The sequence below is a fragment of the Aotus nancymaae genome, unplaced genomic scaffold (genome assembly GCF_030222135.1).
Source record: "Aotus nancymaae isolate 86718 unplaced genomic scaffold, 86718_ANA_hifiasm-v0.15.2.pri h1tg000053l, whole genome shotgun sequence".
Taxonomy (NCBI): Eukaryota; Metazoa; Chordata; class Mammalia; order Primates; family Aotidae; genus Aotus; species Aotus nancymaae.
In genome coordinates, this window is record NW_026988467.1 from 5,020,669 (window position 1) to 5,046,473 (window position 25,805).

General features: G+C 40.3%; 1 protein-coding gene across 7 annotated transcripts in view; it reads left to right on the forward strand.

The window, feature by feature from the left end:
* The window catches only part of PER3 (period circadian regulator 3), a 61,678-nt gene that overhangs the window by 18,914 nt on the left and 16,959 nt on the right, over window positions 1-25,805 (forward strand). For 6 of the 7 annotated variants that reach the window (XR_010337683.1, XM_064363201.1, XM_064363200.1 and 3 more), the window contains 9 exons: window positions 66-222; window positions 5,487-5,592; window positions 6,529-6,657; window positions 7,374-7,503; window positions 17,148-17,283; window positions 18,000-18,124; window positions 18,350-18,523; window positions 24,140-24,370; window positions 25,082-25,761. Coding sequence is in view for 6 of the 7 variants with exons in the window: in XM_064363201.1 (XP_064219271.1) it covers window positions 66-222; window positions 5,487-5,592; window positions 6,529-6,657; window positions 7,374-7,503; window positions 17,148-17,283; window positions 18,000-18,124; window positions 18,350-18,523; window positions 24,140-24,370; window positions 25,082-25,761 (1,868 nt within the window). In the remaining variant the exon portion in view is untranslated. The remainder of the gene's footprint in view (window positions 1-65; window positions 223-5,486; window positions 5,593-6,528; window positions 6,658-7,373; window positions 7,504-17,147; window positions 17,284-17,999; window positions 18,125-18,349; window positions 18,524-24,139; window positions 24,371-25,081; window positions 25,762-25,805) is intronic. The other variant, XM_064363198.1, reaches the window with a different exon arrangement.

Genomic DNA, 25,805 nt, shown 5'->3' on the forward strand with positions numbered 1-25,805 from the left:
AAAAGGACATTTGTAGTCAGTATTTGTGTTAAATAAATCCAATTTTATCTTTTTATTTTATATAGTCTTGAAGTATGCAGGGCATCCTCCCTTTGAACATTCTCCCATTCGATTCTGTACTCAAAATGGAGACTACATCATACTGGATTCCAGTTGGTCCAGCTTCGTGAATCCCTGGACCAGGAAGGTTTCTTTCATCATTGGTCGGCATAAAGTTCGAACGTAAGCTAGTCAGTTTTCATATTTTCTAAAACATCTTGTATCAAATACTACTCCGTAGCTTATTGACTGCCCTCTGACTCAGTTAACACATGAACTAAAGAAGCACAGATTTTTGATGCATTTGGAAGATCGTTTGACAGTGTATGCCATGAGCCTTAAAGTAAGACATAATGTCACCCTTAAAGTAGCTTTAATATCCATCATTAAGTAAACTCTGGAATATTTCTTGATGTATTATTATATTGGTCAATGAAAATTTTTGCAGAAATCACATAACATGGAAAAATATTTGACACATTAAATGTAAAAATTAGCATACAAAATTATACTTATGATTATAATTATGTTTAAAACATAAACACACTGGAATAAGGAAAAGATAATTGAAAGGAAGTAAAATAATGAATTTTGGTTAAGTGTAGGTACTAGGACCTACAGGGTTTTTTCTTTTTCTTTTTTTTTTCTCTCTCTCTCTCTCTGAATGTTAAAGATCTCTTGCATGTAAAAACTTTTTATATCAGCCTTCTGCCATCAAATTCCACTTATTTATGTCTTTTTTTTTTTTTTTTTTTTTTTTTGAGACAGGTTCTCTCTCTGTTGCCCAGGCTGGAATGCAGTGGTGCATTCATAGCTCACTGCAGCCTGGACCTCCCTGGGCTCAGGTGATCCTCCCACTTCAGCCTCCTGAGTAGCTGGGCCCACAGGTACCTGCCAACACATTCAGCTAATTGTTGCATTTTTTGTAGAGATGGGGTTTTGCCATGTTGCCCAGGTGAGTCTCAAACTCCTGGGCTCAAGCATCCTCCTGCCTCAGCCTCCCAGAGTGCTGGGATTTTGAAGGTATAAGCCACCACACCCAGCCTGTGTCCATTTTTTAATATTTCTTTTCCTGCCAGCTCAGTTGACGGCGGCTTGTTTGCTTGCTGTTTCCTGTCACGTAACAGCATCACGTGGAATGGAACTAGGCCAGCCCGGCCCTCTACTTCTTGTGCCTACAGTACTTCCAGGCCCTTGAGTCTTTGGTCTGTTTTTTGAGACAAGGTCTCACTGTCACCCAGGCTGGAGTACAATGACACAATTGTGGCTTCCTCAGCCTCTCCAGTAGCTGGGATTACAGGCACGCACCACCACCCCTGGCTCATTTTTTTGTATTTTTAATAGAGACAGGGTTTCATCATGTTGACCTCAAATGATCTGCCCACCTCAGCCTCCCAAACTGCTGGGCTTACAGGTGTGAGCCATCATGCCCAACCCTTTGGTCCATTTTTAATTGAATTCTAGGCCTTTTGACCTGGCCCTAGGTTTCCCTTCGATATCTTTTTTTTTAAGCATGGAAATTTTACTTGACTCCAGTATCATGCTGAGATGGAGAAGTTTGGTTTTTTGGTATCTTGCTATACAGCATTGTCTATGTGAGCAAGAAACTGAGAATAGTAGATCTACCAGTGAGACATATTTCATCACCTGTTAATATTACAGTAGAGATGATGCAGAGCCGTGGTGATAAGAGGTCTCAAGGTTGCTCTTACCTCTTTCTACTCCAGGGTTTGGCCTCTCCACAGAGCACATCTAGAACTTAATGGAAGACTTAGGCTCCTGGCCACCCTAACTCATGAGACTGATCTGTACTAGAACACGAATTTCATAATTGAGAAATACAGCTGCCAAGTAATTACCATTTGTATTGCTCAGAAAGGACTTCCTCCCCTCTCCCCACCCCATACCTCCCAAGTACCGTAACCTATTGGGAAATGAACATGAAATCTGATGGTTGCTTGGCCTGAATGTAGGAAACCACAGCTAGTAAGATGCCCTCATGAGGCTTCCATCTGGGGCTCGGTGATAGTCTGTGTTCCCCCACCCCAGTCAGGGTTAGAGACATGTCCTAGATTTCTGAAGCTGTCTTTTCAGTGGTTTGATTAAATATACGTGAAATTACCCAACATATAATGAATATTCAGAATGTTTTCAGTATTTTTAAAAATCACACTGGTATTTACATCTTAACAACAAAGATTATGTGAGGAAAAGGATTTAAGGTCTAGTAGGTATTAATCTTGCTATAAAATAGTAATCATATATTTATAAAGTATAAAGCTCTGTGTAAGACAGGGTGCTAGGCCTTGAGAATGTGATGGTAATCAGAATGTTCTCTTGACCATCAGGGAACCCACACTGTCATGGGAGAGACAGTAAATAAAAATGGCACTGTCGTATATAACTAGAGTTAGTTAAGTGTGACAATTGAAATGGGAAGGGGGCTGCGAGACTGTTGAGCAAGGGACCCTCCCCATGTCTCTCTCCGTCCTTCCCAGCAGTGCTGCAGGCAGGCTCACCTGCCTGAAGGTGTCCTCACCTCTCATTTTACAGGTAAAATCCATACTCAGTGAACTAGAGTAACCTTCCCAGGGATCACCTGGGGAACAGTTGGAAGCGGAGACTGCAGCTAGATTTTCTTTCTTACTCCTACTTCACTTTACATACACGGCAATGTAATACTTCGTGGCATTGTTGTTGCTGTTTGATGAAGGCGCTCTCCTTATTGCCTGCAGATTAATCATTTTCACATTATATAATTACTGATTTAAAATACACTTTACTGCCTCATGCTTGTAATCCCAGCACTTTGAGAGGCTGAGACAGGAGGATCACTTGAGGCCAGGAGTTCAAGACTTGCCTGGGCAACATAGACCCCATCTCTATAAAAAATTTTGAAAACAAATATTAGCTGGGCATGGGGGTATGTAACTATAGTCCCAGCTACCTAGGAGGCTGAGGCAAGAGGGTTACTTGAGTCCAGGAGTTCAAGGACATAGTAAGCCAGAATTGCACCACTGCACTCCAGGCTGGGCAAAAGAACAAGACCTTGTCTCTTTAAAAAAAAAAAAATATATATACACACACACACACACACACACACACACACACACACACACAGTTTTGCAGAAATTTTCACAACTAGGAATATCTAAATCTCATAGTATAAAGCAATCTGTTCTATTTCCATTTTACTCAAAAAACAAATTCCAAATACCTCTGAAAGGTTTTCAAGCTCACAATAAATGTACAGGATGTGTTTATTAGGAACCAGGTATACTTTTATTCCCAGATCAATCAATCATGTATTTGTTCCTTTAACAAATATGTAGTGGGTGCCTGCTATGGACCAGACACTGTTCCAGGCACTGCAGATCCAGGAGTGGAAAAAAGAAACAAAGTACTTCACCTCGTGGAGCTTACCCAGCAGTGGGATATAGGGAGAGACGGTTACATAAAACGTATAGCGTGTCAGGTTGTGAAATAAAGTTGTATATTCAGGTGCTGCTTGCCACAGACTTATGGTATACCTGACACCATGCAGATAGATACTGATCTAGTTACAGTCTAGATGCGAAGGGAAAGAAAGGAGGTTGGTGCAGCTGTTGCACTGTGATGGGGGGATATGTAGGGTGAGTGAATATTCCCTACACGTGGAGATATCATTCCTACTTCTATGACACTGTCAGCATCCTGTGATTTTCTTGATAATAATTTATGCCTTTGGGAAACTTTCAGTTTTTAGGTAACTCAGCTGCATGTATCAGTTACTTGTGAGACACGGCAGGCTGGCATAATGGAAAAAGGACAGCGCAGGTTGGGGGTCAGACCTAGGCGGATTCAAATCCTAACTAACTGCTGCTTCTTGGTTATGTGAACTTGGGCCAGTTCCTCAGACTGTCTCATCCCCTGACTTTGCGTATCAGGGATAATTCCTACTCTCTGGGGTTGTTGTGAGGATTCTGTGAGCTGATGCAGCTGATTCAGCATGCCTCACGAATGTGACTTGCTCTACCAGCGTACCACAGGCAGTACAGTGTGGTGGCACACAGTGTGGACTCTAGCCTAGACTCTGGTCCCTTCGTGAACACCTGCCTCCCCCTTACCTGCTAGGCCACCTGGAAAAGGTCTTTAATCAGGTAAAGGAGAAAATACTTATAAAGCACTTGGAATAATGAGAGTTTTCAAAATGTTAGGTATTCTTGTATGTTATAAAAACTAGTATAGGCTGGCTGCAGTGGTGCACTCCTGTAATCTTAGCCCTTTGAGAGGCCAAGGCGAGTGGATCACTTGAGGTCAGGAGTTCGAGACCAACCTGACCAACGTGGCGAAACCCCATCTCTACTAAAAATACAAAAATTAGCTGGGTGTCGTGGTGTGCGCCAGTAAGCCCAGCTACTCAGGAGGCTGAGGCAGGAGGATCGCTTGAATCTGGGAGGCAGAGGTTGCAGTGAGCCAAGATTATGCCTCTGCACTCCAGCCTGGGTAACAAAATGAGACTCCATTTCAAAAACAAACAGAAAAGGGCCGGGCGTGGTGGCTCACACCTGTAATCAGAGCACTTTGGGAGGCCAAGGCGGGCAGATCACAAGATCAGGAGTTTGAGACTAGCCTGGCCAACATGGTGAAATTCTGTCTCTACTAAAAATACAAAAAATTAGCCAGGCATGGTGGCGTGCCCCTGTAATCCCAGCTACTCAGGAGGCTGAGGCAGGAGAATCGCTTGAACCCAGGAGGCAGAGGTTGCAGTGAGTCAAGATTGCACCATTGCACTCCAGCCATTACACTCCAGCCTGGGCGATGGAGTGGGACTCCATCTCAAAAAAATAAGAACTAGTACAGTGCCTGTCACATAGAAGGTTCCAAGTGAACGTCAGTTTCTTCCCTTCTTTGTGATCCTCTCTGTTGGCATGTGTGCCATTCACTGTATTCAGGTCACATATTGAAGATGCTCTAGAATTTGAGTATAAATAAGATGGAAAGTATTGTAACAGCTGCATTTTCACCACTAGGGTGGGTTGCAGAACTGTCTTAATTAGATAGCAAAAGTGTTAGGTGCATTAAACGTTAAATGCTGTTTGGCAAACTTGGGTCTTTAAAATTCTTACAGTAGATTACTCAGTTACTGTCAAATTTTGAAACCAGTTATTTGCTGAAGATATCTTAGTAGCGAAGGAGGTTACTTGTCACTAAGTTTAGATTTGTACATACATAGCACTGAAACCATTACAGAAAGATTATTGCTTTAGAGAAAATTCACTGGCCTGTTAATGTCTCATTTGTTTCTTAGTATTTTCTGAACCTCCATGAATAGAATTCTAGCCTCCTATTTTCTCTTTGGAGTCAAAGAATTGTTTTGTAAAAGCATAGATCTATTCTTAGAATAGCCTATTAAAAATTACTTTCAAAAAATTATTTGGCTCAATCTCTCACTGGACATTTTCTAGGAGCCCACTAAATGAGGATGTTTTTGCTACCAAAATTAAAAAGATGAACAATAATGACAAAGACATAACGGAATTACAAGAACAAATTTACAAACTTCTCTTACAGGTAAGGTGAGATTTTTAAGAATGCAAAATTCTCTGAATTGTGTTTTGTTTTAATGCTCAGTAAAATCACTTCACAAAAATAAATTATAAAGGGAGACAAAGCTTTGCCCTCTGCATTCCAGAAATTTTTGTCTTTCTCTTTTCATTTTTAAATTACATTTTATTCTTTTTCCTTATTCTGTGTTACACAGAATATTTTTGTAAGAACCCATCGTAAGACAGCAAACCAAGTGACAGAGAATTCGTAAATTCCAGAGGCACTAGTGTGCTCAGCCTTTGGGTTTTGGCTTCAGGATTTTTTAAATAATTTCAATTTTAAAGATGGAAGGAGAGGGATGATAGGTCTCAGTTTCTCTTAACTATTGTAAGGTAAAAGTGGAAAAATTTATGTGTTGAAAAGAAATACCAAAGGTGTTTTTTTACAAGAGATTCAATGAGTAAGTGGTAAATAAAACTAATGGTGTCACACAGAGTAACTAACTGCCCTCAGTGGTTTTCAGAATGTCGCCCATAAAATCTCTAGGGTGCATGTAACACCTGCCATGTTCTTAGGAAAAGTATAATACATAGTTTGCTCTCTCTGTTCTAAACTGGGCATAAAGACTAGACTTTATTTTCATGTTTTTAAAAATTAATTACATTGTGGGGTTTTTCTTACAATAGCTCTGTGCTTACGCAGTTACTTTAGAAACAAACGTTCCCACTCCATTGTCTGGTCCTAGGATGTCCTACCTACCTAGACTAGAACATAAGACCGTGCCCTTGAGAATTACTGAAATGACGGAGGGGTCCCTTTCGTGTGTCAGGACCAACCTGCACACCCTAATTTGAGATTTCAGAAATGTCATCTTAATTTTTAGATGATTCTAGATGAACTCTGAGGTGGCTGCATTTAGGCACCCAGCAATTCTGGAACTGTTCCTCTTTGTCCTTCCAGCCAGTTCACATGAGTGTGTCCAGCGGCTATGGGAGCCTGGGAAGCAGCGGGTCACAGGAGCAGCTTGTCAGCATGGCCTCCTCCAGTGAGGCCAGTGGGCAATGCTTGGAGGAGACAAAGGCGGAGCAGGTGCACGGGCTCATGTCACCTTCTTGCACAGGCGTCGGGTTCTCCGTGTCACTGCGGTTCTGCACGTGGTGACATCTTAATATATGTTCCTGACTTAAAGACCTCATCTGATAACAGATATTTTAATACACTTTGGTTTAGAAAAAAGTGTCTGTAGGCCGGGCACAGTGGCTCATGCCTGTAATCCCAGCACTTTGGGAGGCGGAGGGGGGCGAATCAGGAGGTCAGGAGTTCGAGACCAGCCTGACCAACATGGAGAAACCCCTCTCTACTAAAAATACAAAAATTAGCCGGGCATGGTGGTGTGTGCCTGTAATCCCAGCTACTCAGGAGACTGAGGCAGGAGAATTGCTTGAACCTGGGAGGCAGAGGTTGCGGTGAGCCGAGATCGCGCCACTGCACTTCAGCCTGCATGACAGAGTGAGACTCCATCTCAAAAAAAAAAAAAAAGTCTAAAAAGAAAATACCACCTTCAGAAAGTGATATTTGCATTAATTGTATGCATTCTAAAAATCAGCATATTGTGAACAGATTTATTTAGAATTTGTTGGTACCAATATACTGTGGTATGGTGCAGGAAACTGAATTAAAGCAGTTAATGTGCTTTAGTCATTATGTCTTCAGAGAAACAGAGGCTAAGTGTATTTTGCTTATGTATCTTTTAGTGAACATTTTTATAATTTTTTTAAACTTATTTTATCATTCCTTTCCCTAAGATGACCTTGCAGCAGGTCTATGCCAGTGTCAACAAAATTAAGAATCGGGGTCAGCAGCTCTACATTGAGTCAAGGACCAAATCATCAATCAAGCCAGTGACGGGGAGGTGCACAGAACCGAATGGAGGTGGTGAGTCAGCCAGGCAGCCCCAAGGATCTCCTTCCGTGGGCTATCATTCTCTGTGTAAACAACACATATGTGATTCATGAGCATAAAGTCATGACCCTGTGTTGCTGCTTTTCATATTTCTTGATTTGCCTAGGTGGCAATAGTAATAGTAGTGATAATAAAGGCAGCAGCAAATACTATTCTGAAAGTAAATGGTATTAGAATGCATTTGTATTAATAGTTGCAGTTCACTTTTACTGAAAAAATTAGCTTTTTTGAAAATACCAAGTTATAGATTTTCCTTCCTACATAGGCATCTCTTTAAACAGAGTGGATTTTAGAATGCATTTTAAATAATGAAGTATATTAAAATAATAATCCCTTTCTGTCATTCTAAACAGAAAATCTCTGTGACCTAAATTCAGTGAAAAACTTTGTCTCTTTTCTTGACATATATTTACTTTTCTCAAATACAAGGTAAGGAGCACTCCAAAAGTACTGGATCAGTAGTAAAATTGGCATTTTGAAAAGTTAACCTAGTTGCATTGTATGGCATAGAGAAGTTCAATAGTATAGAAATCAAGTTAGATTGACATTTAAATGTAGCTAACTTTCCCTTCATTTTTCTTCCTGAATGTTAATATAATTTGGAAGTTGTGATGGATCTTGGTCATTAAATGTTATTAATCTCTATCATTGTCAAATGTAGACATTTTACACAGTAGGGGTGAAATTTCTAAGATCAGTAATGATAACAGCTGTATTTTTCAGAACTTGACATGATTTACACCACAAAAAATCAAACTGCAGCTCCCGCAGGTGGCATCACTGGGAACCTTCTTAGTTTGTACTGCTGTAACAAAATACCTGAGACTAGATAATGGATAAAGAACAGAAACCTATTTCTCACAGATATGGAGGCTGGGAAGTCCAAGATCAGAACGCCACCAGGTTCAGTGTCTAGTGAGGGCCAGGTCTCTGCTTCTCAGATGGCTCCTTGAACATCACTTTCTTGGGAGGGGACAAACGCTGTGTCCTCACACGGCACAAGGGACAGAAAGGCAGAAAGAGACTTAGCTAGTTCCTTCCAGCCCTTTTGAAAGGTTACAAATCCCATTCATAAGAACAGAGCCCTCATGACTTTGTCACTTTGTAAGGCCATGCGTGTTAACACTGTCACATCGGGTTTTAAGTTCCAACACAGGAATGCTGGAGGGATACACACATTCAAACCACAGTAGAGCCCACAGGACTCCACAGATAGAGCAAATCTCGCTCTTTCATTTTTTTCTTTTCTCTTTGATAGGAGGTTAAGCATTCTATTGGTTTCCTCTGCTGTTACATGTAAGGGCACAAGATTAAGAATAACAGCTGCTTTTTTGTATTCTTGTCCCTCAAAACCCCCACATTCCCCCTCTGCTAAATAATTTATCTTAAATACAATTTTTACTATAGATCATTATATGGAATAATGGGTCCTAGCAGAGAGAACTAGGACATGGGTCCTAGCAGAGACAACTCTTTTAGGAAGTTTTAAAGCTAAAATATGTAAATGTTTTTCTCATTGTCTGGTCCTGCCAGTCCTACTCACAGCTGCCTGGGCCTCAGATCTCATGGTAGCATCACAGTTTTACATACTGACCTTGGTCCTCATCTCAGAATGGCTTCCCTTCTCACTTCCCTTCTCACTTCCTGCATTATTCAGTTTCTCATCATCTACCATAGATCTTGTAATGCCATTGGTGCTATTTTTTTTGAAGGCTGTATCTTTAAGTAGATGGCAATATTCCATCACTGACTTTTTATAAAAATTTAAACTGCAGGTAGCTTTGTGCTTACACAGCTACTTTAGAAACAAGTGTTCCCACTCCTTAGACAGATGCTTATATTTGGCTCTAATAGCACACACAGGATGTGACTCTGGGAAAGAAGGAAGATATCTTGCCATTTGGTATAGCTTTGGAGAACCAATGTTTCTGGGAGATCTTTATTTTATTAACATTTTGAGACCTACAAGTTTAAAGAGCTACAGAAACCTTTAATACTCTTTACTTGAGAGACATGAGGATGCAACTAAAAAATGTCATAATTTAAATGTTAGAAATTGACTAGAGATATATACCAATGAAAAGGAAAATGCTTAGTTAAGCATGATCATTGTTTACATGCTTTACAGGAACTTAAGGTTTAAAATTTATATATTTACCTTTCTTACAATATAAGAGCAAATAATGTTTGAAAGTAGAATAGGAAGGGAGATTTTAAGTTAATATGGGGGGGCAAGGAAAAACAGGGATATGTAAAGCCCTTTCAGCTATGTGTACAGAGGCCAACTACAAGAGACATCATTGAGGAAATCCGGGAAAAGTGAGTGTCCATGTCTAGGGTCATGGTATGCCTGAGTGAGAGATGACCCATAAGTTGAGTAGATTCAGAATGAGATTACTTCCAGTTTCTGCTCCAGGATGTAGAGAGCCAGAAATATCATCGCCCCAACCTACAACAGAAAAATCTGGATGAAAGGCAAGTTTAAGACCTTTCTTGACCTCAGAGTGCTGAGGTTACAGAGCAGCCAGCAGGCCTAAAATCTAAGGAGAGAAACATACTTTCAGGGAGGAGCAAGAGGCAGCACTGGATTACTGTGCACTTGAGACTGGGTTGCGGGGCACCGGGGAGGCTCAGCTTCCTGGTAGGATGTGTTCCTCCAGGCCCTTGGTCCCTCACTCACCCAAGAATGGGAGAGAGGACCCCGCCAGACATGGTGAGCTCGTTTTAAGTAAATATCGGACCCCAAAGAGTTTTGCATAAAGTGATTTATTTAGGCAGAGAGAAAGGATAAAGAAAAGTAGCTCCCACAATGTCATGGAAGGGGATCCAGAGATGGAGTCCTCCCAGATGAGAGAGAAGGGGACTTTTAACCTGGGAGTTATTCCCGCCCTATTCAAGTTTTCTGTCCTATGAAAGGAGTTCCTTTAAACTTCTGCTGGATTCTGACCTTTGATTTGTTGTTTGGCCCAGAGTCCTCTCATAGCTTCTCATGGGTTCTAGACAAAGGAAGCTTACCTGGGCAGTCCATCTTCCCACGGGAAAGTTAAACAAAGACCTCTAAGCTCCCAGATGGAGATGTGGGTGGAGGTATGACTCTGGGAAGTTCTTGCCTTTGAATCCACGCCCCCTTTTGGATCTGGGAAGAGAATACATTCCCTCACACTGATGGCCTGAGTCAAGTAATTTGCAGAAGACAGGCCCTCTCCAGGCACAATGCCAAGGAAAGACCAGAAGCTGAAAGTGGAGCAGATAATAAGAAAAAACAAAAAAGTTATCCACCAAACCAGCCACCAGCTGAGGCAAAAAGTATAACTAGAGGAATTTGAAAGCTGTTATACATGCTATAAAACCATTACAATACTCAAACCTGGCCTAAAAATTAGATTAATTCAAACACAGGTCTAAAATAAGGAAAAATGTCCCCAGTCTCTGTTGTCCTACACAAGTTACACAGTTCTCAACAAGAAATTATGTAGCATGTAGATAGGTAAGAAAGGAAAAAAAACTCCCAAGAGACAAAACCATCATCAGAACAAGATTTAGATAGGACACAGAAGTCTGAACTATCTGACAGGGAACTGAAAATAATTATGAATGATGCATTAAAAACTAGTCGACAAACTGGGCACCATGCAGGACCAGGCGGGTAATTGCAGCATACAGATGGGCGTGAAAGAAATACTCAAATGGAAATGTAACATCTGTAACATTCGTGCTAGAGATTAGGAACACATTTGGTGGCACTCTGCACAGTCTGGAGAAGAATCATTATTTAAGCTGAAATAGAGAAGGATGAATGAAGCAAACAGTATTCTAAGAATTTGGAGACAGCCTCAAACTATCTAACATAGGTGTAACTGGAGTCTCAGAAGAAATATTTGAATAAATAACAATAATTTTCCACAGAGCCAAAGAATATCGAGTAAGTTAAATACAAAACAAAAAAAAAAACAGAACACTTGGGCATATCATGTACAAACTGATGAAAAAAGAAAATCTTGAAAGCAAAACAGAGAAACAAAGATAAGAATTATGACAGCCATTTCTTCAGAAACCATGCACATTAAAAAGGTGATAGAGTAGCATCTTTAACCAGAAAAACTGTCAGCACAGAATTCTATACCTAGTGAAAATAATCTTTAAGAAAATAAAGGTGATATGAAGATTTTCTCAAAGAAAAATCATGGGAATTTATTTCCAGCACACTTATTCCATACGAAATGCTAAAGGAATTTCTTAAGATACAAGGAGTATGATACCAGACCAAAAACTTGGATCTACACAAAGAAGTAAAATGCACTGGAAATTGAATAAATGAAGATAAAAGAAATTCTATTTTTTAATTTATTTTTAAAATTACTCATAAAGGTAACAGACTAAAGCAAAACCAGCAAACTGGATTTATAGCATAGATAAAAGAAATCTTTGTGACAGTGCTGCTACAGAGGCTGGGGGACAGGCACTGGGATACCATCATTAGGTCCTAAGACTGCATTTGAAACAGTATTTTATGGTTTGGAGGTAGACACTAAGTATTTAAGAATACATATTGGAGCTTTTAGGAAAACAATTTGAAAATATTTTTAAGTATGATTAATAAGTTAATAGAGGAGGTAAAATGGAGTTTAAGACACTTAACCCAAAATGTGGCCAAAAACCAAATGGAACTGAAGCTGGGAGTGGTGACATGTGCTAGCTACTCAGAAGACTGAGGTGAGAGGATCACTTGAGCCCAGGAGTTCTAGTTCAGCCTGGGCAACATAGCCGTACCCCATCTCTAAAAATACAGTTAAAAATAAACGCAAATGGAACAAATAGAAAACAACTGGTGGCTGGTATATTTTAATCCAACAATATCAATAATCATTAATGTACTGAATATGAATATGAATCATATTCAGTCCAGTTATTCATATTCAATATGAATAATCTCAGTACACTAATCTACAAGACTGAAATTGTCAAACTGGATGAAAAGATCCAGCTACATACTATCTACAAAAACCCACTGTGAAAATAAACAGGTTAAAAGCAAAAGAGTAGAAAAGATACACCATGCTAACACAAATCAAAAGAAAGCAGGAAGCTGTATTATTATTGTACAAAGTAGACTTCAGAAAAAGGAAAGTTACCCGAGTTAGAGAGTGAGATTGTATAACAGATAAAGGGGTTGATTTCCTAAGAACATAGAACAATCTTGCATGTTTGTGAATCTAATACCAGAGCATCAAAATACATGAAATAAAAGCTATAAAACTGTAAGGAGAAATAGACAAAGTCACAATGATAATTGGAGACTTCAGCACATTGCTTTTTCTTTTTCTCTCTCCCTTTTTTTTTTTTTTTTTTTTTTGTGAGACAAAGTCTCACTCTGTAGCCAGGCTGGAGTGCAGTGGCACAATCTTGGCTCACGGCAACCTCTGCCTCCTGGATTCAAGTGATTCTCCTGCCTCAGCCTCTCGAGTAGCTGGGACTACAGGCACCGGCTAGTTTTTATATTTTTAGTAGAGAAGGGGTTTTACCATGTTAACCAGGACCTGTGATCCACCCGCCTCAGCCTCCCAAAGTGCTGGGATTACACGTGAGCCACCACACCTGGCTAGACTTCAGCACATTTCTGTCTGTAACTGAAGAAAATTAGTAACGCTATAGAAGACCTGAACAACACTTATCAACAAGGTCTGCCTATTTGACATTTATAGAACGCTTGACCAAACAACAGAATACATGTTCTTCATGCAACAGTCATCAAAGCAGATCATAGTATGGCCATATTACAAACCTTAAAACATTTTTAAAGAAAAGAGATCATACTCTGTTTATTCTCTGACCATAATGGATGAAACTAGAAATCAGTAACAGAGGTATCTAGAAAATCCCTAGATGTTTGGAAATTAAGTAACTTCATACTTCTAAATAATCCACAGGTCAAAGAGGAAGTTTCAAGGGAAATAAAAACAATTTGAACTGAACAAAATGAAAAGACAGCATAAAATATGTGGGAATACCTAAAACAGTGCTTAAAGTGAAATTTACAGCATTGAGTATTTATATGGAAAAAAGAAGATGGTGTCAACTCACTTATCTAAGCTTCCTCCTTAAAAATTAAAGAAAGAAGAACAAATTGTATCTCAAGCAGTAAGAAGGAAATAATAAAGACCAGATATCAATGGAATTGAAAAGAGAAACTAAGTTAAATCAAACGGTAATAAAATTAGTAAGTCTTTAGCCAAACTGAACAAAAGAAAGAAGAAAGGAAGGACAGGTTGGGCTTTATCAAAATTTAAAACTTCTCCTTTTTGAAATACACTGATAACTATGGCCATACTGCTCTGAACGTGCACATTCTCATCTGAAAGACACTGATAAGACAAAAGACAAAATATTTGCAAATTATATGTACAATAATGAAGTTATATCCAGTGTACATAAAGAATGCCCAAAACTCAAGAAGGCAAACAACCCAATTAGAAACATTTTTCTAAAGAAGATACATAAACAGCAAATAGTGTACAAAAAAATGCTGAACCTAAGTCATTAGACAAAAAAAAAAAAAAATTAAAACCATGTGAAATACCACCACACATCGGTGAGAATAGCTAAATATTTTTTTTAGAATTGACAGTACCAAGTGTTGGCAAGGATGCAGAGTGACTGGAGCACGGGAGGTAATGCCAAACTGTATAGCCACTTTGGGAAAGTTTGACGTTCCCCATAAAGTCAGACATACTCTTACCTCGTAACTTAGCAATTCCATTCTTAGTGATTTACCCAACTGAAATAGAAACAAGTTCACACAAAAACCTGTATGTGAATATTACACTGTTACTCGCCAAACACAAACTACCCAAATGTCATTCAGCAGAAGAATGATTAAGCTGTATACATCCACACAGTGAAATGCTACTCAACAGTGAAGAGAAAGAACTTGATTCACAGAGCATTGTAGACAGAAATCTTAAATACATTTTGTTAAGTGAAAGAAGGCAGAACCAAAAGCTTACATATTGTACAGTTCCATTCTGGAAAAGCATTCTTTCTGGAATGCTCTAGATCTGGAAAACAGATCAGTATTTACTATGGCTGGGTGGAGGAGGAGTTGACTACAGAGGGACAGCTGTAGGGACATTTTTAAGTCATGGAAATATTCTTTTGGTTACTGTGGTGATGGATGCACAACTTGCTTTGCATTTGCCAAAACCCACAGATTCGTGCACTCCATCTCACCCCAAAATGCAAAGAGAACCCTAGGATGAGATGCAGGTTTTGACAAGTGAATCCGAATGCATTACAGATGATGGGCCTAAACATACGGAAGGGATGGGGAAGAACAGAGCTCTATAGCTTTGGAAAACAGTGCTGCAACTGGATCTCCTAGGGCTAATACAAAATTATGAATGTGCACAAACATTGTACTCAAGTTGGTGTATTTGTTTGCCACCAGAGTACGGGTTAGCAATTCTAAAGTGACTTTATACTAGGGTTGAACAAATCATGGAGGCTGCTATAGGTAACGATAACCAGACTCCTCACTATCAGAGGAAAGCCACACACAACCGAATGGAAGCAACTCCGTGGTGCTGGATTGGCGCTCACGGTTTCAGTATGGACTCATGCCCCTTTTGTTTACATACAGAGGGATGGATAGACACAGGTTAGTATACTATGCCAAATAAAAAAAATAAAGAATAAAATAGATGGTTCAGGCAAAGATGATCAAGGAATGAAACTATAGGTGAAAGGTTAATGGGAAACTTAAACTTTCACTAGAAGGTGGAAGTTTAAAAGAAACAGAATACTTGTGTGATCTCAAAGCACTCCTCCAAAACTTATTATTATCACCTTGTAAAATAGCGACTTTACACAGGGCAAACAAACCTGAGAGACACCACCTTAACCAATGATCAAGGTAACAAAACATATTAACATCATGTACCCTGGGATGAGGCCCCAGGAAGGACACTGTACCCCAAAGGCGTCACCTCGACCTAATCATGCATGATAAGGTGTCAGAGAAACTCCAATCGAAGGGCATCCCGCTAAAGTTCTGACCTGTGCTCTCCAGCAGACCCTGACGGCAAAAGCAACATTGAGTAGTAAACCAATGAAATCCAAAGAAGGCCTGGATTCCAGTTAGTAGAATGGTTCCACTGTTCATTTCCTAGTTCGGGTCATTTTATTATGGTTGTATACCATGGTAACAGTGGAAGCTGGGTGGTGGGCATACAGGAACTCTGTTGTACTATTTTTGCAACGCTTCCAGTCTAAAATTATTTCAAAATTAAAAGTTAAAGATTAATGCGGCCAGGCACAGTGGCTAACGCCTGTAATTCCAGCACTTTGGGAGGCCGAGGCGGGCAGATGACAAGGTCAGAAGTTCGAGACCAGCCTGACCAACATAGTGAAACCCAGTCTCTACTAAAAATACAAAAACTAGCTGAGCATGGTCGTGGGTGCCTATAGTCCCAGCTACTCGGGAAGCTGAGGCAGGAAAATCTCTTGAACCCAGGAGGTGGAGGTTGCAGTGAGTTGAGATCGTGCCACTGCGTGCACTCCAGTCTGGGCAACAGAGCAAGGCTCTGTCTCAAGGCAAAAAAACAAAAAGTTTAGTGAGTAAAAGATAATACAGTCATTTTTCCATAATACCCTCTGAAAATAGAAAAGACTCTTCCAAGCCAGCTAAAAATGACCAGCGTCTAAACCTTCTTACAAAACCTCTCAATAGTACTTGACATAATTAGTTACTCCTTCCTTAAGAAAGTTTTCATTCTTGGTCGCTGGGTGGCTGAGCCTTTCAGGGTTTCCTGTGATCTTTCTAGCTGCCCTTTTTCAGTCTCCTTTATAGGATCATTGTTCTTTTTAGTGCTTAAGCCTGGAGGTTTTTTTTTTTTTTTTTTTTTTTTGAGACAGTCTCGCTCTGTCACCAGGCGCCAGGCTGGAGTGCAGTGGCGCAATCTCAGCTCACTGCAGCCAACCCTGGAGGTTTTTTCTTCTCTCTGTACCTGTGCTATCTACAATGATGGCCACTTGCCACATTTGGCAATTTAAATTCAAATTCAACACAATTAAAATTTAGTTTCTCAGTTGTTCTAGCCACATTCCAAGTGCTCAATAGGTACGTTAGTGGCTACCATACTAATGAGCACAAATAATAGTTCCGTCGGTCATCACGTCAGGCACAGCTTCCATTTGGGAGATGCCGTGTACTTCACACAGCAACATGTAGGACACACAGGTCTGCCCAAATTCCACCCTTAGTAATTGCCAGGGTCGATCAGTTGTACAGGTAGTGTCAGCTCAGCATTGGAAAGTTCCTCATCAGCCTTTAACCTATGGTTTCATTGAACCTTGATAATTTTTGCTGGAAACGTTTGTTTCACTCCTTACTTTTCTAAATACAGTTGTAGCCATTGTATGTATAATACGCTCTGCACCTTATTTTGTTCACATTGGATATCTATCAGTGCATTTTAGATCTGCACTCATTATTAATAGCTGCATAACATTCTATTGATATATATATGATAAAGTGCCATGATTTAATTTTGCTAAGAAAGTGTATGTTCTTAATTACATGCTGAGTACTTTTAATTGCACATCGCTTTGTTCTGTTTCAGGTGAGTATAAGGCCTGTACTTCCTTCCACCAAACAATGAAAAATAATAGCATGTACACTGAGCCTCACGAGGATTTGAGGAACGACGAGCACAGCCCGTCCTACCAACAGATTAACTGTATCGACAGTGTCATCAGGTATGAGACCACAGTTCTAATACCATATTAGTCTTCTCAAAAAGCATATGCTGTCACTGTAGACACTTCACAGGATTTTTAATAGCTGCTCTGACTTGGGTTTTCACTATAAATCAGTAGATATTTATGGAGTGCCTAACACATACAGTTCATATTACACTGAACATTACGGAAAGCACAAAAAGCTAGAAGATGCATCCCTTCTTTGAAGGAACTGTGGTATAGTTGAGAAGACAAGACCTAATTTTGTCAAAATTAAACGGTGTAAGGCAAGCATGTCTAACCCATGGCCTATAGGCCGCATGTGGCCCAGGACGGCTTTGAATACAGCCCAACGCAAGTTCGTAAACTTTCTTAACAACATTATGAAATTTGTTTCTTGGTTTTTGTTTTTTTTTAGCCCATCAGCTATCATTACTATTAGTATATTTTATGTGTGGCCCAAGACAACTATTCTTCCAGTGTGGCCCAGGGACACATTCTGACTCTAATGAGCCAAAAGATTGGACACCCATGGTGTAAGAGATGAAGGTTAATTCAAGACCATAGTAAAAGAAATACTACAATCCAGTGATTGAGGCTGGGATGGTCAGGGAAGACTTTATCAAGAAAAAAGTACAAACTACCCCAAACAGAACTGGCATGAAAAAAGCGAAGAGATGGGAAATGGCACAGTTAGGGAACAGGTAAGAATATGTGGCCTAATTATGTTACAGATATCTGAAGAGCTACAACATTCCAGCTTTGAAAAGAAAGTGTATCTCCTGTACAAATACAACTTCTTCATCCTCAGAAGAAGACAAACAGAACCACAAAGCAGATGATATCCAGGCCTTACAAGGTAACAAGAATGCCCCTCAGAGTTAAATTAAAAGAATTGTAAATACATTCTTCCTATTTCTCTTTAATGTCTTTATTTTGTTGTAAGCATAAAATTCTGGTTTCATGTTACTGCTTTATGGCCAGTAAGGTTTAATTTCTGTTACAAACTTCTGTAAACTGGGTCTTAGGTAAATTTCTTGTTGGGAATTTTTCTTTTCACTGTCAGTTTCTCTTACATCACCAGCTGGTTTGCAAATCCCAGCCATACCTAAGCCAGAAATGCCAACAAATGGACGGTCCACAGACACAGGAGGAGGAGCTCCACAGATCCTGTCCACGACAGTGCTGAGCTTGGGGTCAGGCATGAGCCAGTGCGGTTACAGCAGCACCATTGTCCACGTCCCACCCCCAGAGACAGGTACCACACTCGCCTCTGACTTTGGAAACATACTCAACTTTAACTACATTGTGATGAGAAAACAAAAGACATGAATACCATTTGCTCAGTTACAACTTCTAAATTACACATATGTGTTTCTTTCTTTAATTCAGTTAAAGTATTTCTGGAAACGTTGTCATGTTTATGTCAGTTACATATTTTGGACCTTATTTCTCAGTTATGTTATTTGTCAATGAAATCAGTTGACACATACGAAGCACTTAATATAGTACCTAGTAAGTAGGTAGTATTCAATTGGTGTTAGTCATTATTAATGGGACTGTGTTAGGTTACCTTGTTGCTGACTTTTAAAGAATGGGCCTGCATTTCACCATCCTGTATAGTTGTGATGAGCTTAGTCACACATATATTCAGCTTTTTGTATTCGTGTGATAGCAATGAATAGAGTACTTTTAAAACTCTTCATTTAACACCATAATTACTTGGTAAATTATTCTCTTGGCTTCTTTTTATTCCTCTTTATTGCCACCTGTCCTTTTGACTTTTTCATTGCTTACAATAATTTGGGTAGATGAAGGAATGGTGACAAATATGTTAAATTGGGTTTTCACATGATCTCTACTTTATCTTTGCTAGTCTTCAATGGCATATCAGCTAATATGCATTGAGCCATTTCCGTGTGCCACTGTCTGCTCTTAGTTCTTCATTGGAATGATCTCATTAAATCTTTCCAACAATTTGTGAGATGGAGAGCGTGGTACTGACAGGAGAACTGTGGATTGGTGGGGAAAGACCAGAGAGCGTTACGTTTCTAATTAGTCAAAAGTAGAGTTTCACTGGACCTGAGCTAGCCCCTCCAGACAGGAGCAGATGCACATTTTTAATATTCTGCATTCCTGTGTGGCCGTGTAGCTGTTCACAGTACAGACCATACAGGAAGGGAGGGTCTCACCCAATAGGGAAAGCTTTTTTTGGGCCCAGCACGGTGGCTCACGCCTGTAATCCCAGCACTTTGGGAGGCTGAGGCAGATGGATAACAAGATCAGGAGATCGAGACCATCTTGGCCAATGTGGTGGAACCCCACCTCTACTAAAAATACAAAAAATAATTTAAAAAAAGCTCTTTTTTTGACTCTGCCACTCTGCTTTCTGTATTCTGCTTTTATATTACTGTTTTTAATGAATTTATACTAAAGTCCATGTGCTTTAGGGAATTTTTACTGGTATGTTTCTCCTGATCTTAAATCAGACTCAACATCTACAAGGCCACATCTTTATTCCATGGAGAAAAAGCAGAATTAGAGCCCAGATGTTCTTAAAAAATTATCTCTCTGTCTTTTGCTTTCTGAAAAACTCATATTCATTCCCACAGTTTACATTCTGACTCTAATGAGCTATGTCTGAGGACCATGATCACAAATGTATTCTCTTGCAAGTTAATATCTTCATTTTATGTGCGGAACAATTAAGGCACAAATAGGTAAAGTAACTTAACTTGCCCAGTATCACACAGCCCATGAGTAGTAGAGTAGGGAGTCGATTATTGACCATTAGTCTCCAGGAGTCATTGCCATTATAGATATTTTGAACCTAAAGCAGGATCTAATTAAGATGGAATGTAGGCCAGGCACAGTGGCTCATGCATGTAATCCCAGCACTTCGGGAGGCCAAGGCAGGCAGATCACCTGAGGTCAGGAGTTTGAGATCAGCTTGGGCAACTTGGTGAGACCCTGTCTACAAAAAAATTAATTTTTTTTTTTTGAGTCAGAGTCTCACTCTGTCACCCAAGCTGGAGTGCAGTGATGCGATCTCAGCTCACTGCAGCCTCTGACTCCCAGGTTCAAGCGATTCTACTCCCTCAGTCTCCCAAGTAGCTGGGATTTCAGGCACCTGCCACCACACCCAACTAAGTTTTGTATTTTTAGTAGAGACAGGGTTTTACTATGTTGGCCAGACTGGTCTTGAACTCCTGACCTCAGGTGATCTGCCTACCTCGGCCTCCCACAGTGCTGGGATTACAGGTGTGATCCATTGTCCCCAGCCCTTAAACAATTTTTTAAAAGATGGTATATGAGGTACAATGGCTAAAAAGCCAATCAATGAAATGAAATTTTGAAATATACTCAAAAAAGAAGGGCAGGAAAGGAGGATAAACAGAAAAGAAGCAGAGAGAACAAACAAAATAACAAGAGAATAGCTCTAAATCTAGCTCTGTCAATAATGACATAAAATTGACTCAGCACTTCAACTAAAAGGCAAAAATTGGACCAAGCATAGTGGTTCACACCTGTAATCTCAGGGACTCAGGAGGCCGAGGAGGTAAGAAGATTGCTTGAGGCCAGGAGATTGAGACCAGCCTGGGCAATACAGTGAAACCCCATCTCTACAAAAAAATTTTTAAGTTAGTCAGGTGTGGTGACCCACACCTGTAGTCCCAGCTACTTGGGAGGCAGAGTTAGGAGGATCAGTTGAGCCTGGTTTGAGCCCATCTTGAGTTCAGTGCTACAGTGAGCTCTGATCACATTACTGTACTCCAGCCTGAGTGACAAAGCAAGACCCTGTCTCTAAAAATAAGTAAATACATAAAAAGCAAAAATTCTCAAAACAGATTTAAAAAAATCAAGACCTAACTATATGCCCTCTGCAAAGTACAATTAAAATTCACAAATGGGTTGAAAGTAAATGAATGGAAAAAGATGTGCAAGTCAAACAACAAGCATAAGAAGGCTGCAGTGCCTTATTAATACGTGCAAGGTACATTTCAGGACAGTCATTTCATAATGACACAGCAGTCAGTTCAGGAAGACATAACAGTCATAAATGTGTATTCACTAGTAACAGAACTTTGAAAGCTCTGAAGCAAAAATGTGGAAATAGACTTTCCATAATTCTATTTGGAAAATCGTACACTCCCTCTCTGCAATTGATAAAAATATATAGAGAAAAAATAAGTAAAGAAACATGATCTTTACAACACTATCAACCACCTTGACTAATTGAGACTTAGAGAACATGAGACCCAGTAACTGCATAATACACAGTCTTTTCAAGTACACACAGTATGTTCACTGAGAAATAAGACATGTTGGGCTGTACTGTGTCTCAGATTTAAAAGGATTGATGGTGTGGTGTGTAAACTGTGTTCTCTGGCTAGTGAATTAAATTAAAAATCAGTATATTTAAACCCAAATATTTAGAAGTCAGACAACACATTTCTAAACCTATGATTCAAAAAAGAAATCACAAAGAAAATTAGAAAATATTTCCAAATCACTGATATTGAAAGTATAGCATACTAAAATGTATGGGATACAGCTAAAAACGGGGCTTGTAAGAAGATCAGTAGCTTTAAAATGCTGTTAGAGAGGAGATGTCTCAAATCAGTGATCTGAAGTTACAGATTAAAAAGTTAGCCAAGGAAGAGTGAAGTAAGTCCAAGATGGAATGAAGGAAATAATAAAGATAAAAGCAAAAGCCAACAAAATAGAAAACAGACAACAGAGAAAATTTAAAGCTAAAAGTTGGTTCTTTGAAAAGATGAACAAAATTGATAAACCCCTTATCCCAGTACAGAGTGGTCTTAGTTCATGTGGCTGTACAGTAAGTCTTGAAATCAGCTAGTATAAATCCTTCAACTTGATTCTTTTTCAAGATTGCTTTGAATATGCTAGGTCTTTTGTCTGCATAAATTGTAGACTCAGTTTCTCAGTATGTTTATTCCTTATTATGAGGTTATATTTTCCTGCTTCTTTGTATGCCTGGTGATTTTTTTTTAATTGGATGCCAGATACTGCGAATGGGTACCAAATATTTTTGTATTCCTATAAATATTCTTGATCTTTATTCTCAGCCACAGTTACGTTACCTGGAAACAGATTGATCCTTTCAGGTTTTGCTTTTTAAATTTGTTAGGCAGGACAAATAGTGTGTAGTCTCGGCCTGTTTCTTCTCTGCTACCAAGGCAAGACCCTCGTGAGCGCTCCATGTGGTGCCTCAGGAGTGAGGAGATTCTCCAGTCTGGCGGATGGGAGCCGGCACTGTTCTGCAGCTTGTGTGAGCTTCGGCTCTTGTTCCTGCTGGTCCTCTCAGGTGGTTTTTTTCTTCCCATGAATGCCTTGGAAAGTCCTTGGAAACCCTCCAGGCTGTGCGCTGGGGCAGCCCTCAGGCTCACCTCCCTTGTTTCTTATCCTTGGGGGTCACTTTCCTTCAGTGTCTGAAACCTACTGCTTTATATATTTTGGCCATTTTTTTTTTAAATCTCAGACAGGAAGGTAAGTTTGGTCCCTGTTACTCCAGCTTGGCTAGAAGTGAAGCCCCTGTGGTGTTACAGGCCACTTCCGGGTGTGGAGTGGGGCCAAACCACCTGGATACCGCACCACAGAGGCGGGCCGGCATGGATGTCCACCCCTACAGTGTCCACCACAAAATCTTTTGTTCTTAGAAGTAATCAACCCCAAAATATATATAACCATTCTGTATCAATAAAAGAAAATTTAATGTACAACTATTCTGTATCAATAATAAATAGTTAAATAACCAGATAAAAAAGAGGCAACCCAAAATCCATCCGTAGATGCTCACTTTAGTAAACTGGTGTGCATATAAAATGGAATTCCACAGCAGTGTAGAAGTATGAGACAACTGTCGAGGCATTGATCAAGTTCTCCAAGGGATACTGTAAAGTGAAAAAGGTACGTTGGTGGCTAATGTACATATGTGCCTTTGGGTAAAGATGGGGCCAGGGAGGAAGATAATCTGTATTTATGCTTGTTTATATGTAATAAAGAAACTGGAAGGGCCAGGTGCAGTGGCTTATGCTTATAATCCCGGCACTTTGGGAGGCCGAGGTGGGTGGATCACCTGAGGTCAGGAGTTCGAGACCAGCCTGGCCAACATGGTGAAAACTCCATCTTTACTAAAACTACAAAATTAGCCAAGCATGGTGGCATGTGCCTGTAATCGCAGCTACTTGGGAAGCTGAGGCAGGAGAATCACTTGAACTCAGGAAGCAGAGGTTGCAGTGAGCCAAGTTAGCGCCATTGCACTCCAGCCTGGGCAATAAGAGCGACACTCCATCTCAAACAAAAAATTAAATAGATAAATACAAAACTTAGCCAGGTGTGGTACACGCCTATAGTCCCAGCTACTCGGGAGGCTGAGGCAGAATCGCTTGAACCCAGCAAGACATCACTCCAGCAGAATGGTCTTCTGCAAGGGAAACAAACAAGAACTAGACAGAGCGTGGACGGGGTGACGAGAATTTACTAAATGTCATTTTTAATACTTCCTGATTTTTGAACCACATGAATATATTACCTATTTAAAAAATAAATTCAAAGATAAAAAGAAATTTTGAAGAATTCAGGGAGAAAAATGTTTACAATAAAAGCAAGATTTAAATAAATGTGTGCATATTGATTATTACAACTGTGAAATGTGTGTGCATTTGTGCAAAGAATATAAAGGAAGACAGAAAATCAAGAATTTCTGTGCTAGACTAATGAAGCTTTTGGTATTCCCGCAGTTATAATAATGTTTGTAAAAATGTTAACCGAAAGGCAGTTAACAAAGTAAAATAAATAAATACAAATAATTGATAGAAATTAAAATTAAATACATCTTCTTCCACCTCAGCCAGGGATGCCACCCTCATGTGTGAGCCCTGGACCCTGAACATGCGGCCAGCCCCTTTGACCTCGGAAGAATTTAAACATGTGGGGCTCACTGCGGCTGTTCTGTCGGCGCACACCCAGAAGGAAGAGCAGAATTATGTGGATAAATTCCGAGAAAAGATCCTGTCATCACCCTACAGCTCCTATCTTCAGCAAGAAAGCAGGAGCAAAGCTAAATATTCATATTTTCAAGGTAGGTGAGTTTTTTAAAATAAATACCATTGGCCAGGCATGGTGGCTCATGCCTGTAATCCTAGCGCTTTGGGAGGCCGAGGCAGGCAGATCACAGGGTCAAGGGATCAAGACTATCCTGGCCAACATGGTGAAACCCCGTCTCTACTAAAATAAAAAATTAATGCGGCGTGGTGGCGGGCACCTGTAGTCCCAGCTACTTGGGAGGCTAAGGCAGGAGAATCACTTGAACCGAAGAAGTGGAGGTTGTGGTGAGCTGAGATCCCGCCACTGCTCTTCAGCCTGGTGACAGGGAGACTCCGTCTCAAGAATAAATAAATGCCATCAATCTATGTAGATGTTATAAATTATATCTAAGGACTCGGAGATAAGGAGTGAACAATAGGAGTTTTACTTGGAAGAAACTGATGGGGAGATGCTGAAACAATCTATTTATATCAACAATTTCTCTAGGCTCTTTCTTAGATCCTATATCTGAGAAACTGTTTTTTCATGAGAAACTGATTGAGAGATGCTGAAATAAGTTTACTCGATAGCAATGATTTTTACCCGGAATTTTGTTCATCTTTTTTAGAGCCACTTTTTGCCATTCTGGTAGTATTGGCAAACGGGCATTCCTTTGTCAACTATTTATAAAGTACCTGTAAATGTCATCCTTCTCTTCTTTTTGGGTTTAATTTTCCATAATTTGCCTCTACCTTTATCCTTCCAGGAGATTCGACTTCTAAGCAGACTCGGTCGGCTGGCTGCAGGAAAGGGAAGCACAAGCGGAAGAAGCTGCCGAAGCCACCGGACAGCAGCAGCTCGAACGCAGGCTCCGGTCCCCTCAGGGGAGCGCATCTGAACGCACAGCCCTGCTGCCCCTCCGCGGCCTCTTCTCTGCACTCCTCAGGCCCGACCTTCCCACCTGCCGCCATGGTACCCAGCCAGGCCCCTTATCTCGTCCCGGCGTATCCCCTCCCAGCCGTGACCTGTCCCGGAAGAGAATATGCTGCCCCCGGAACTTCATCGGAAGTCCTGCCTGGGCCATCCTCATCCAAGGACCAGCAGACTTGCCCAGCTTTCCCTTCTCCTTACTTGGATACTTTTATGACCGTTTTCCTGCCTAACCCCTCTGTTTGCCCTCTGTTGTCGCCATGTCCATTCCTGGGGGTGACAGCCTCTTCTGCAGTATCACCCTCAATGTCAGCAATGACTCCACACCTGGACCCACCTCCAGTCACCAACCAAAGGAGAGGGGAGGAAAAGTGGGAGGCAGAAAGTGAGGGGCACCCATTCATTTCCTCGAGGAGCAGCTCGCCCTTGCAGTTAAACTTACTTCAGGAAGAGATGCCCAGACCCTCTGAATCTCCAGATGAGATAAGAAGGAACATGTGCCCACAAGCTGCATATGTAAGTGATGCTTATTTTCAACACTCAAGTGACAAATAACTTTA